The sequence below is a fragment of the Taurulus bubalis genome, assembly GCF_910589615.1.
Source record: "Taurulus bubalis genome assembly, chromosome: 4".
Lineage (NCBI taxonomy): Eukaryota > Metazoa > Chordata > Actinopteri > Perciformes > Cottidae > Taurulus > Taurulus bubalis.
In genome coordinates, this window is record NC_136592.1 from 293,030 (window position 1) to 307,984 (window position 14,955).

Genomic DNA, 14,955 nt, shown 5'->3' on the forward strand with positions numbered 1-14,955 from the left:
TTCCCCCACCCCTTCTATTCTCTCACCTTGGATCTTGACCTGGTTGGAAGTGCAGGTAGGGCAGGGCAACAGGGTGAACTCTTCAGCCTGGTGCATGGAGTAGTCGGTACTGGCCACGACCACCCGATCCCCGGACCTCCAGTTCTCTGGTCGGTCGGCCAGCTCCAGGATGCTGCTGTTGGACAACATATCGATGGAAATGGAGGCCTGTGGACGAACTACAGAGGTAGACCGTGAAAGTTAGAGCTCAAAGAATGCTGCAAAGCTGACACACATACTGCTATTTTCACACAGCCCTACACAGTCTCACACAGCAAACTTTGTCTACATTGGGAAGGTCGAACCCATCCATGCCCACAATGCATGTGTCCATGTCTAATACATTTTTGTGTGGCAGACTAAGCAATATGGTTTAAAAGCATTTGTATATGTTTTAAGCCTTTTTATGGTTGCTTATGCACTAAAATGAAAAAGTTAATTAAACATGACACTCTGTGACACACTTTGTGACACAAACACAAGGGCAGGTCATGTGCAATTAGTCTGCTGTTACGCAAGCCTACATTTTTCACCAATAGGTTGTATATTTCAATCCAATCCCAGCTGACAATGGGTGAAGGCATGGTTCACCCTGGACAGGTCTCCAGACTATCGCAGGGCTGACACATAGACAGACAGCTATTCACACATCTCCCCCTAAAGATCCCCTTTCCCCCTTAAAAATACTGAACACTTCTACGTAGGTGTCTTAGCGTTGATCCATGTTGAAGAAGCATTGAAAAAATATCATCCAGATCTCCATCCCACACTGTTCCCACAAACATACACACAGACACTGACAGGAATTCATGAATCTACCCAGTTTTCCACAGAGGAAGCGAACCCTGTAGTTGTGACAGAGGCCGTGAGCCTGGTCCTTGTTGAGGCAGACGAAGCCATAGTCCTTGTCATTCTTGTGGATCACTTCTCCAGTCTGGTTGGCTGGTATGCCATCATGGGTTTCAGCCTGTATAAGGGACAAATGACAGACAACTATTAACCTTTAAAGCCTCAAGGCATTTTTTATGATTTAGCTTGAAATAGCATACCCAAACTAAAAAGGGTGTATCTCTGCAACCACAAGGGCTATTTGAATAATTCTGGTGTTATAATAAAGGCAACCCTTGTGAGCTTTTGGTCAGATGTGTAAATATTAGTACATATGTTGCTGGCTAAGAGTAAATAAAGATTGAAACACAGAACAAATAGAAGTTCCAGGTCCGCCTATAGAAAAAAGCACTTTCAGGATGATTATCTCTTTGAAATGATGCTTCACTAAGAAGAAGAAGAAGAAGAAGAAGAAGAAGAAGAAGAAGAAGAAGAAGAAGAAGCCCTGAGGCTCTCCCACATTATAGCACAATATGTGAACAGTCTCTCTGCACTGTTTTCACTTGAAAAAGTGAAGCAGAACAAAGTCAGATTGGGTAAAGTACAGAGAGAATTCAGGCGAGGTTTCCAAAATGTGCATTTCGGCACATTTGCGTATATTTTTGCGCATCTGTGACATTTGAATTTTTTCATGTAGCAAACCTTGTATTTCACTTTCATATGACTTATGGTGTTAAATAAACTTGTATCAGTGTGGATTTACTGGGGGAAATGCATTTTTTCAACAACAAAAAAAAAATATTTCAAAATGTGCTGACTCAGCGATTTCTGTTGCTGTGTTCTTTGGTTCATATCTCAGTGATGCTTTGCAGCAGAGGGATTTTGTGAGTAGATTTGGAATCTGTGTGGAATTGTCTTGCTTTTTGCTATTTGTCTTTTTCTGATAGCACCAAGCTACGGGCTGCTAGTTCCGGAAACATGCAGAGTGGGCTGACTTGTGACAAAATTATAACTATTTTATTTTAATAATTATTTTAGTTGGTGTTTTAGTTGTGTTGAAATGGCTGACTAATTATTGTAGCCCAGGTTCTTTTGTTTAATTTGATGTTTAGCATCAATGTATTTGTTCATGATTATTGTAATGTTTTACACAGTTTTATTAAAATTTAAAAAAAGGACCTATATAGGTCCATTCGGGGCTTTAAAGGTTTTAATGGAGGGTACTATTTCCAAAAACACCAAAACATTGTTTTTACATTTTGCGCCAGACTAATTGTCAAGTTATGGCTTTGGACCTATCCGCCTCCCCACTTGATAGGGATTGGTGCATCTACCCGGATTTAAACGGGTTTCACTCAGAATGACGACAAACTTCTTCCTTTTTTCTTTCTCCTTTTATTCTGGAATCAAGCCACTGCAGTCATTTTCATTCGCGCCATACGGCAACGAAAGAGGTGAAAAACCTTTGGAGGGAAAACAGAAAACCCCCATTTCAAATATGCCAGCAAAGAAATCTTTCCAATTTGCACCCGTGCACAAAACCTACCTTCACCACCTACAGATCCCCAGCTGTGCTTCCACCAACATGTACATTGCAAACAATATAACGAGACACCAGACAATCAACCTAAGACAAACTCCCCATTTAACCCCAACGATATCTGTCCCAACCAATTCACCCCTGCACAAGTGAGTGAGCGCGCTGCGGAGCCCCATGACGTCGCTGACGCTCCCACACTGGCGGTGAAAGTGAAAGTCAGTCAGTCAGCGTTCAGAATTTGCCTCTTACCGGCTGCCTCTCCGGACTTGTCGATGCCCCGTTATTGCCGCAGATCATCTGCTTTGTACTCTCTCTTTTTTTTTGCTTGCGGCGTTTGCTCCTCCCCTCTTAAGTGCGCCCCGTGGTTATTTCCGGTTCCGTTTTCAATTACTTTGCTTACGACCCACCTGTCCGTTCCTATTTTATGTTTTACTTTCTATTTATCTTATTTCTGCTAGAAAGTCTACACGTTTGACTCGACACCTCCCACTCGATCTTCCCATGGAACCACTGTGAAGATCGCCAACTTTAAAAAGGCAAACTTTGTTGCTCCAGTTCAGCTCTCATCTTCCGGAGATGTTGTCCTGTTCTTCAGCAGGTAGTAAGACAACCAACCGCCTGATGTCTCTGTGAAGGATGGTAGCCTGGATCTTCCCGTTCTGCTTGCTCACGGTCGGATGACTTGCTCTTGCTTCCCTTGTTGGTCTCGTCACAGGAACATTGTAGCTTGGGAAGATTCTGACATTGACGTCCCTCACGATGCCTTTACTGTCTGGATTCGTACTGATGACCCTTCCAAGCTTGAACTGCCCTCTTAGCGCATTTTGGTCACTTAGCCAGACAACGTCCCCAACAGCAACATTTCTTTCTGTAGTATGCCACTTGCTCCGCACGAATAAGTTGGGACCAGCAAGTTGGCTCCAATGCTTCCAGAACTTGGTCACCTCTGACTGCATTGCTCTTAGTCTCTTGTAGGGGTAGCTAGCAAAGTCAAATGTTTGGACATCCCCAGTTTGAGATGCCCGCCCAAGAAGGAGCGTGTTGGGTGTGATGTACTGGATACAGTCTTCCCGGCTCTGTACTCTGGCGTCAATTGGGCGCTCATTTGCCAGGTTGGCTGCGATGTGAAGAGTTGTCTGGAACTCACTGTATGTGAGCTCCGACCCCTTTCCAAGAATCTGGAGTGCTCTCTTTACGATGCGTACAGCAGCTTCTGCAGCACCATTTCTGTGTGGAGAATCGGCTGGGTGGATTTTCCACATCCACTCAGTCCCATTTTTTGCTGCGTTCTCCTGCAAGGCTGGTTTGTTCAAGCCATCCAGAAATCTGTAAAGCTCCTCCAAGACTTGTTTAGCTCCAATGAAATTGGTGCCTGGATCTGTCCAGATCTTCCTTGGATGCCCCCTGATCGCCGTGAACCTTTGGTAGGCCATCAGGAACCCTTCTGTTGATAGTGTGTTTACCAACTCTGTGTGGATAGCTCTACTGGCCATGCAGCAGAAGACCACACCCCAGACCTTTAGTCTCACTCTCTTCTTCACGTCATCTTTGACTTGGTACGGTCCGAAGAGGTCTATGGTCGTGAACTTGAATGGCGCAGCAGGTTCTGTTCGTTCCGGCGGCAAGTCACCCATTACTTGTTGACATTTCCTTGCCTTTGCCTTTTTGCAGATTATGCAGCCATCAACAACCTTTTGGGCAATCCTTCGGCCTCGTATGACCCATGCCCTCCCTCTCATCTTGAGCAGGGTTCCAGCCACTCCATCATGACTCTCTTGGTGGGCCTCCCGAGCAAGCAGTGTGGACACCCATGTGTTATAGGGTAAGATAGGGACTCCTACTTGATCTTCTTTGAAGATTTGCACTCGGCCACCGCAAACTAAAAGCCCGGAGTGTTCCTCTTTATAGACTACTAGTCTGTCTGTCGTGGTGCTTGGGAAGGTTGTGCCTTCTTGCGCCGCAAGAAAGATGTCTCTCAGGGCATCTTCTCGTTCCTTTACCGAGACAACTCCTCTCGAAGAAACTGCCTCCCACTTTGAGCTCTTTGCGGCTTTATTTCGTCCAATGAACTTTTTTGCTGCTCTCCAGATCCATGCAATTGTTTTGACCAGTTTAGTCAAGCTACTGAACTGATTGGCATCCACAAGGCCTAGGATGGCTGATCCTGCAGGTGGTCTTCTTCGTTCAGTTACTGCTTGGTGTTGGTCTGACTCAGCTTCCTTTGCCTTGGCTCTCGTCACAGCAGCAAATGCCTTCTTTTGCAACTTGTTGACGCTTTCTCTGGCAGCGCTCGCTAGTTCTTTGGCCGATTTGATTGGCCACTCACTGACTGGTAACTTCAGAAACTCTGGCCCATTTTGCCACTCTGAGTCCTCATCCAAGTCTTGAGGGCTGGCCCCTCTGGTTATTATGTCAGCGATGTTTTGATGCCCAGGGATCCACCACCAGTCTTGAATCCCTGTCCCGTCCTGAATTTCCCCAATACTATTCGCAAAGAAAGTCTGATAGCCGTAGCTTTCTCGTTGTACTGCACCAAGAACTGTTTGGCTATCGAGGAGATGGTACCACTTTCCAATCTGGATTCGGCTGTGCAGCTCAAAGTACTTCTTCAGCCGCGAGGCAAACACTGCTCCACAAATCTCTGCTTTCACAGCATCACCTTTACAGTCCAAGGGAGTTAATTTTGCTTTGGACTCCACCAGCGTAGCCATTGGGCCTTGGTTCGAGTTCCATCTTAGATACATCACTGCTCCATACGTATGCTCGCTTCCATCTGAGAATGTGATTGCCCAGGGTTTATCAACATAGCATGGAGGCGTTAGTGCTCTGGTGAACATGACTTTGCCAAGTTGAATGTATTCTTCGAAGAGCCTAATCGCGTCTTCCCTGAGGTCCTCTGAGAGTGCTATGTCCCATGTGTCTTTGATTGGACATTTTCCATTCTTCGCCTCTTGGAACGCCCTTCGCACAAGTATAGCTCCTTTTTGCTTAGCAGGAGTTACCAGGCCGACTGGGTCATACAGACCTGAAACTTGGCTGAGCAGTTCTCTCCGCGTAAGGGGATTTGGCATCTGATCTCTGACCTGTTCTTGGTGAAGGTCGTGGCCGCTTCTCATCTTTTTCTTTCTCTTCGAGAAATTGATTGCGGTCATGACATGGAGCTTGTCCTCTTCTACCATGTAGCCCAGGCCGAGCGCCTTATTGTCATCATCACTCCTTTGGTTTGGCAGGACCAACGTCTTCGTCTTGGCCTTCTCCGGCTCATCCTTCCAACCAGTCCTCCCACTTTGCCCAGAAAAGACCCAAGGCTTGAGCTTGAACCCTCCAGCTAGCAGGATATGCTTCACATTTGCTGTGATGGTTTTAAGCTTGTCAAGGTCATTGTGGGATGTGAGAATGTCATCGACGTAGCTGTCCTCCTCGAGCACCTGCCGCTCCACGTTGAGGTGGATGAAAGGTGCGAGGTTTGCAGTCTCACGCATTGCCAGCTGTGCGATGCACCCCGCTGGCTTGTCTCCAATGTTTACTCTTGTGATTGCATATTCCGCCAGCTCTTCATCTTCTGAGTCTCGCCAGAGGAATCTATGCAGGTGTACTTCTCGATCCTCCAACCAAACAGAGTTGTACATCTTTTTTATATCACCCAGGGCAGCATGTACTCCACACCTGAATCTGAGCAGGACAGCGCGAATCTGGTTGAGGACGTCTGGACCTTTCATCAGTAGGTCATTCAGGCTCACACCTCTGCACTTCTGGCTGCTGTTCCACACAAGTCTCACTGGGGTCATGACAGAGTGTGGGTTAGGAGCAATAAGGTGACTCACATACCATACTGGTCCTTTCCAGTTGTTTATTGCCTCCTTAGACAATTTGATTGCCGCCCCTCGCTCAACCATGTCATGAACTTGAGCCGTATAGGCAACCTTCCATTCCGGTTCCTTGGCTAGCTGCTTTTCTGTTCTCAGAAATGTAGCCTCGACTGTCCTTTTGTTGTCAGGCAGAGAGGCTGGATCCTCTAACCAAGGATACCTGGAGTGCCAATGTGGTTCTTCGCTGTGGCTATCGCCTTTGACATAGGTTAGGCCTTCCTTCATTATTTCGACCTCCCTCTCCTCAGCAAGAGTCATCTCTTTGCCGCCTGGCTGGCATTTCCCGCAGCGGCAACCCCCGCATAGAGGTCAGGATGCGTTCCGCCAACCGTCTTTCCAAGAGGTCCGTCCCACAGTACGAGGTCTCCAACAGCTTTGACTCTTTGAGGAGCCAATTGTCCTTCTCTGTGGCTTATGAGCAAATGTACCTCTTTGGGTCTCACAAGTTCATCCAGTGGAATCCCTGGGAAAAACTTGTGCAGCTGTTCTGGTGTCACATTTTTGTGGACATTTGCTATGCTGTCTAGTCCATAACAAAGCAATTGATGGGGTTTGAGAGTGCCCTTGGGAGTCTTCACTCGGATCCTTAGAAGGTAACGCTTCGTCTCCACACGAACTGTCATCCCTCCAACTCCATGGACGACAAGTGTAATTTCCTCACTCCTGAGGTTCAGTTCGCTTGCTGTCTTGTGGGTTATATAATTTGTGTCCGAAGCCAAATCAATTAATGTCCCGATCTTTTGTCCAGCATTTGCTGTGACCTCGAGGAGCATCATAAGCACTGGTAGCTCTTGCGGTCCACTTTCCACAAGAAGGCTTGGTGTATCCTTCCTAGTACTGAAAGCTCTTGACGCAGTGTTGGAGAACACATCCCGACATTGCTTTGCCAATTCCGGGGAAAGCTTGTTGAAGAACTCCTCTTGCTCTTTTGTATGTTTCCTCCTGGTTTTTTCCCTCTCCGGGCCGAATCTGTGCTCGTTCTCTCCGATGCTTTTTCTCGCTGCAGCATTTGGGCACAGATAGAAATGATGCCCAGGAGCTTGCTCCTCTCTGCAGACTTGATTTTTACATAGAAAGTCAGTTTTGCAGCATGAAGCGTCCTCATGTACTTCAAGGCACCTCCTGCATGCTCCCAACTTTCTCACTGCAGCCTTCTTCTCCGTTAGCTTTAGCGCACGAAACTGGTTGCAAAAGTAGAGTTTTTTCTTGTGCTTTCCATCACCACAGACTACACACCCAAAATGGTCATCTTCTGATTTGGTAGACTTGGTTCTGGCATATCTTGGCTCGGTTCTGGTCTCTTTCCTACTTGGCTCCTCCTCTCTTAGCTGCTCGAGCTGCTCATATATGCTCTCTTGCCCTTTGAGGAATGCCAAGAGACTGTCAAAACGATTCTCTGCTGCCACTGCGTTTCTCCTGTCAGCGACATAGACAAGCCATTCCTTCTTCAGAATTTCTGGAAGTTTACTTTCTATTGATTTCGTCACCAGCGGATTTTTGATCGCACCTGTGTCCCCAAGGTCGCTCAAATCTTGAAGTGCCTTCTCCACAGCTTGGATTAATTCCACAATTTTCCGTGGCTGATGACTTCTGGCAGCTGGCATTCTCTGCAACTCCTCCACTATGTCAATAGCAATAGCAATTTTATTGCCATAGCGGTTCTCTAGGACACGGAAAATGTCACCTGCCGTGTTATAGCTGGTCAGGCGAAGGTCTCTTGCGATTTTATCGTCAAGACTGTCCAGTAGTTGAAACTTTCTCACTTCTCTTGAACCGGTCGGCTCACCTTGCTTCTGGAGCGCTTCCCAGTCCTTTTTCCACCTGTGGAAGTCACGTTTATTCCCAGTGAACTTTGGCAGGGCTATAGGTTTCAGTCTGATGGTGGCCGGCGTGGGCCCAAGTGGTCTTTCCCCCTCCTCCTCTTTCCTATCCTGTATGTAGTCAGCCTTCCTGGAAATCAGCTTGGGAAGGAGGAGCTCCAGCCTCTTCACGCGGCTCTGAAAGTCCTTTTGCACACTTGGTGGGATCCATCGTTTCCACCGACTGTACACCTCCTTTGCAGTCCTTACCAGTCGTTGCAGGTGGTCGAGCATGAAGTCGTATGCCTCCTGGCTACCATCGGGCCGCGCATCAGCAGCACGGTCACCCACTTCCTCTGCTGCCTGCAATGATGTTGACAATTCAACATCCCCGAAGTTATCCCAAAGTGCCTCCTGAATCAGACTTTTGACCTCCTTTAGCTTCCCATCACACTCGTTGCAAGTCTTTGCTATGTCGGCTTGCTGCTGTTTAGTTAACACAGCATCTTCACCAGCCTCCAGCTCCGACTCCAGTTCCGCAATGGATGCAGTCTCCACATCTTCATTTGCGCCCATGACTTTCTCAGCCTCTTTTATGACATTATTGAAACTGTCTCTGAGCTCCTTTTCAGACATGTCTTTGTAGGTCCTGGTAATGCTGTTGACCAGACGTGTAAATAATCTTTTCGCTGTAGTTCGCTCGACCTTGAGTTGCTCAACTGATTTCTCCATAGCTTGATCCATCATACTTGAATCCGCTCCGTCGTTGACTCCAGTTGAGAAGGTAAGTACTACTTCAATGCTTTATCGTTCCACTTGATTGTCTTCTTTTGCCAGGATTCCAGTTTATTTCTTCTGCTGTTCCAGCTCAAAGCTCCCAGATTTCCTTTTCCTGGTTTTCCAGACTTTCCTGTTTTTGGTCCGCGGTTTTTCACTGTCAAGTTATGGCTTTGGACCTATCCGCCTCCCCACTTGATAGGGATTGGTGCATCTACCCGGATTTAAACGGGTTTCACTCAGAATGACGACAAACTTCTTCCTTTTTTCTTTCTCCTTTTATTCTGGAATCAAGCCACTGCAGTCATTTTCATTCGCGCCATACGGCAACGAAAGAGGTGAAAAACCTTTGGAGGGAAAACAGAAAACCCCCATTTCAAATATGCCAGCAAAGAAATCTTTCCAATTTGCACCCGTGCACAAAACCTACCTTCACCACCTACAGATCCCCAGCTGTGCTTCCACCAACATGTACATTGCAAACAATATAACGAGACACCAGACAATCAACCTAAGACAAACTCCCCATTTAACCCCAACGATATCTGTCCCAACCAATTCACCCCTGCACAAGTGAGTGAGCGCGCTGCGGAGCCCCATGACGTCGCTGACGCTCCCACACTGGCGGTGAAAGTGAAAGTCAGTCAGTCAGCGTTCAGAATTTGCCTCTTACCGGCTGCCTCTCCGGACTTGTCGATGCCCCGTTATTGCCGCAGATCATCTGCTTTGTACTCTCTCTTTTTTTTTGCTTGCGGCGTTTGCTCCTCCCCTCTTAAGTGCGCCCCGTGGTTATTTCCGGTTCCGTTTTCAATTACTTTGCTTACGACCCACCTGTCCGTTCCTATTTTATGTTTTACTTTCTATTTATCTTATTTCTGCTAGAAAGTCTACACGTTTGACTCGACACTAATGTAGGTGACAGCATTCCTCAAGATTAAAGGATATTTTCCAAATGTTGTGTCAATACTCTTGCTAAACAGCTTGAGAGAGAGAGAGAGACAGAGAGATGTCTGGCCACTTGATTTCAGGACAAATGATGTGCTTTTGCAACAGACATTGGTATTTGTCAAACAGCAGGAATTTCATAAAGAGCTTCAGTGATAGGGTTATAGACAAGATTTTTTCCCGACATTGTGACAGAAAGCTCAGTAATTTCAACACATTGGTGCAGCATTCAAATACGTTATTTCAATCTTCTGACAAGGTTTCAGGATTAAACCCACTTTCTGTACTGTTCTATGGAAAACAGATTCTATTTTTATACAATGAGAGTATGTTGATTATATTGAATTGTTTTACTGAGAGCAAATCTCCAACCCCTTTTGGATGATGTCCTGTGAACTGCTTTTCTGACTGTTCAAACACAGTGTACAGTGGTAAGGATGAAAATCAAACATGCTTAGTGGCTGCACTCATTGGGATTGATTGCCCCTCATCCAGGGATTGTAAAACACTGTTTCATATATATATGTAATTAGTTTCACAAAAAGTGAACAAAGTACTGAAAAAATCTATGCCAGTATGATGCTCATTCATTAAAATCAGCTCTCTTATCTCTGCACTGTATAAGTGAATCTGTGAAAGCTGAAGATAACAACTGTTGTAGGGCGACTGTTGCTCAGTGGTTAGAATGCCCGTCTTTTAATCAGAGGATGGACTGCGGTTCCGCTAGTCCATGTCGCTGTGTCTTTGAGCAAGACCCCGAATTGCTCCCCGTTGCTGTGTCCACGGTCTATAGAGCAAAAATGTAAGTCGCTTTGGATAAAAGCGTCAGCTAAATGTAATGTTGTGGTGTTGTTGTTGCATTGTAAATCACAGTGGCTATTGTAAATGTGTTTCTAGTATCTGTTTGATCTCTTCTTTTGCATAAAGAAGGTATTTTAAACACACTGTTGTTTTCCCCTGCTAATTGTGTGCTGGAACCAGCTAGCAATCATCACTACTACTACTACTGCTACTGCTAGCTAATTGGAGGCTGTACTGTGAGTGTGTATTGCAAGTCTCAAGTAAATGTCATTGAAATATACTGTACATTGGAACATAAACCATGGAAATTCACAAATATCAGATGGCCTACTGACAAGACTTTCCTGTTTTTTACCTTTCCTTTCTTTGAACAAAGAGCAATACAACTGATCTCTTGAACTTCAGTGACCTTTAGTGTTTACCCTTAGAATACAACTCCTAACTACAGGAAGGTGCCAACGGTCCACCTCAGGCACTGAGCCTCTTCACGTTTCCTTAGGATGGTCTGATAATCAAACAAATCATAACCACAATATGAAACACATTAGAATAAACAATTCTTAGCTACCTAAAGTAGAGATCTCACAGAGACAAACATGTACACTGCAAACAAAGGAACAGCAGAAACACAGCAGAAACATGATGACACAGGTAACCAAGGGAGGACATGGCAGATCTTAATTAACGCAACAATTGCAGCAACATACTACATAGTAAAAGACAGAAACTAAATAAATTGGACATGAAGATTAGAACATTTCTAGAGATAATTTTATACCAACAATATTATTTATTAAACTGCTGAAAAAAGAGAGCTTAAAGGAAAGATTGTAAGGGAGCTAATTATTATGATGAAGTTATATTGTTACCAAGCAGCCATGAAAAGGTGCTGCTGCAGCCTACAGTAGCTATTTTGTATGGTAATAATTGGGTGTTGGAGGCGATTGGGCAGACCTGGCACAAATGTTCATCTTCATGGAAGGCTAACAGCTGCTGCTCTATGGTGCCAGGCTGGATCCATATTCACTGGCTGCTGCCATGTCATGTCCCAGCAGCACAGTAATGGCAGGTTGGCTCGGCACTGACTGGATACTAGACAGAGCTACTCCCAAAAAAACTGGACTCAAGAGCAGCTGGAGCTCAACATTTGAGTTGCTATGTGTAGATGTGAGTTTACAGATAGAATGCTTCAGGTTTTACTGAAAAAAAAGAAAGTATATTGGATGATAAAATCTAACGATGGACAATACTTGCACCGTAGTACTGAAGTGACGAGACTCTCATTTGTTGGGGAGATTCAGATACTGCACAGACGACCAGTAACCTGAGTAATGGATCTGAATAACATCATATCCCTCGTGTAATTAAAAGCAGGATTAGACAGTAGTTATTGGCAGACTGGGCTATGTGTTGTTGATAACATAACACAGTTCTAATCCCAACTCCAAGCAACTCCTGCAACATGATGGGACTCCTTGCTTGTGACGTGGATGACTTCATCCACGTGGAGGTGGGAGGTAGGGAGGTTCAGAAACATTCTCCACAACACAACACAAGAGTCCTGAGCAAAGCTATATAGGAGGGGACTGACGGCGCAGCTTCAGTGCCTGAAGGATTCGCTAACAAGGAGCTAGCCGGAGTAATCAATTGTTGTCCCTATCACCGTTAACTTTCTTACAGTGAACTTAGTACGACAAGTAGTGTTGGACCTCCATTTTGCGTTTGTAAGACCGTAACGAACATTTGTTTGTTGACGATAGCTTTGTAGCTTTAGCACGTCACTAGAATGCGCCGTGTTGGATGTATCTTCCGTGTCTACGACTGAACGGTGCATAATCAACTGTTGTCTCTATCACCGTTAACTTTCGTACAGTGAACTTAGTAAGCCTAGCAGCGTTGGATCTCCGTTAATCGTTACTACAGTAGTGTTTATGTCACGTTAGGTGCTGCTAACACGGCGCGAGCTAACGAGAGCTAACGGAGATAGCTGACTACAGCTATGAACGGTGGGTAATCAACTGTTGTCTCTATCACCGTTAACTTTATTTCAGTGAACTCATCCTGACTTGTATTAATGTATTGTACAGCGTGGATTCAGAGCTGTGAGGGTCCAGAGGACAACATGCAACATGCAGCTGCATCGTCTCCCTGTCCGTCTGCCTGCCAACACATCACATAGCAGGCCTCAAAGCCAGCCACAGCTCATCATCCCCACCATATAATAATACATTTGTTTTTTGACATTTATTTACATGGGTCTACCATTTTATTCATATATTCCACTGCTTTTGTGAACCTGAGACCTTTGTTAAACCAATTTCCATCACCAAAACCGCTATACCAGTAATATGAGTAAAATGTTTCAGCTTTAGTCATATTTTCTCTTTACACTTGTGCCTTGGGACAATAGTGCCTCATTATATAGATAGCTGAGATTGTTCTGTAATTTTTTATATACAACACATGTATGTATCATATGCAAGTGACTTTAAAAAGGGAAATTTAAAAATGATGTCAAGTCGAGAAAATGACCACAGACCCCAGAGTGTTAAAGGCTAAACGAGCTAATCACAAAAAGCCTACCCTCAAACTCTATTCATTAAAGTTTATAGTTGAAACCTATGTTTATCTGTTTAAGGTTTTAGAAAAACAAATGTTTGTTTTTTTGTCACTATGTTTTTTTTTAGTGCGCATGCGCAAGTTCAGTTTGGTTCTAGAGGAACAGATGTCATGTAACCGTTGTTGTTGGCTTCAAGTAAAGCTTTAAACATCTTCCGTTGTCACTGGATTCATTGAATTAACACTCAGCGGAGAGAACAAAAAAAAATTCCTCTGAGTTTATTTGCCATTGTACTGTTAGAACATCGTGGTGTCAGTGCTCCATTATTATCCATTCTGAAGAAGAGCGGGAACGCGCATCCAGATGACTGACGTCTGGTTAGAATTAACGAGACCGTTTCAGCACGGATCTTCCATGGAGAAACCGAGTTAGCCTGACGTCAATCATCCCGCTAATTTAAGCTGGATAATAGGACATTTGCTCGACTTTCTTGAGCCAGGTACGAGAAACAGAGCCCAGGTGCGTCTCATTCAGACACTAACACGCTGCCTTGTGTGTCGTATCGGACGCAGAGGGCCGTGACAAAGCAATGGTATTTGACGACCTGGCAATCAGACCTGGCTCTGTGAACAATACTGGGACGTAATGCCGTGTTCACACCGGACGCGGCGCGAATTTGCGGCGCGACCAGATTACATGTAAAGTGGTTATTTATTCCATGGTCGATAGCGGAAATGAAAGCTTCGTCGCTTGTCTCTCACAGAGGCAAGCAACAGAGCTAAGCCACGCCCCCTTCGCGCCGCGATTTTTTGCGTTTGGTGTGAACACCCTCGTTTTACTCACGCGAGTAAAGTTCCGCGGTGGACGCAGAGCGAAATTTCGCGCCGCGTGTGAACACGGCATAAGACTACAGCCAGCTGATGTTTACATTTTAAGACCTCAGAAAGCCACAGGCATGTGACTTAAAAACATTACTTCTCATGTTGCTTCAGAAGAATATGATAATCACCTGGTTGCCACTATAAGCAGCTCTCATTTCTGTGGCTTGGTGTGGCTTAATGTTTAATTTCCAAGGTGTGTGTGTGTGTGTGTGTGTGAATATGCACTCATGCATGTATGTGTGTTTGATGATTTAAGAAAAAAACTTACCTGGATATCGAGTGGACTGCTACACAGTCTGTCTGGGTAAGCCTCGTGTAGGTCAGAAACTTTCTCCCAGTCTCCCGATCCCCTCTCATCGTCCCTGTCAAACCATTCTGTCCACTCTGCCTCTGTGAAACACACATGTTGGTCACACACACACACACACACACACATACAGTAAGCTGAAATAAGAAACGTAACAAAGCTACTTAGTTAGGTTCAGTAAACCATCATGGTTTAGAAAACATTTTTGTGATACATCGTACATCAAAAAACAAAATACTTTGCAGGGCTGCAAACACAAACACACACACACACACACACACACACACACACACACACACACACACACAGTAAGTGTGTCAGGCTGCATGAGAGTTATGAGTGCAGGTCTCACAGTCTTGTGTGCATGCGTACATGTGTCCATGTTTGCATGCTGGAGTCTGGTAGTTTCATTAAAGTAGCTGCTATCAGATGGGATGGATATAAGACACATCTAATTGGAATTAGCTTAAAATTGGTGATAAAGAAAGGGTTAATAACTGCAGCATACCAGACGGCTGGGTATGAGGCAGACGTATTGATGAGAAAATGATTGGGTGATGATATCACTAAAGCTGATCAATTACAGCGCAGGAAGAATTTAAATAGCCC

General features: G+C 45.1%; 1 protein-coding gene across 1 annotated transcript in view; it reads right to left on the bottom strand.

Annotated features, from left to right (window-relative positions):
- The window catches only part of cemip (cell migration inducing hyaluronidase 1), a gene marked incomplete at its 5' end in the record, with an annotated part of 138,084 nt that overhangs the window by 101,133 nt on the left and 21,996 nt on the right, over positions 1 to 14,955 (bottom strand). The window contains 3 exons of the mRNA XM_079217571.1: positions 27 to 218; positions 859 to 1,006; positions 14,308 to 14,429. Of these exons, the coding sequence (XP_079073697.1) occupies positions 27 to 218; positions 859 to 1,006; positions 14,308 to 14,429 (462 nt within the window). The remainder of the gene's footprint in view (positions 1 to 26; positions 219 to 858; positions 1,007 to 14,307; positions 14,430 to 14,955) is intronic.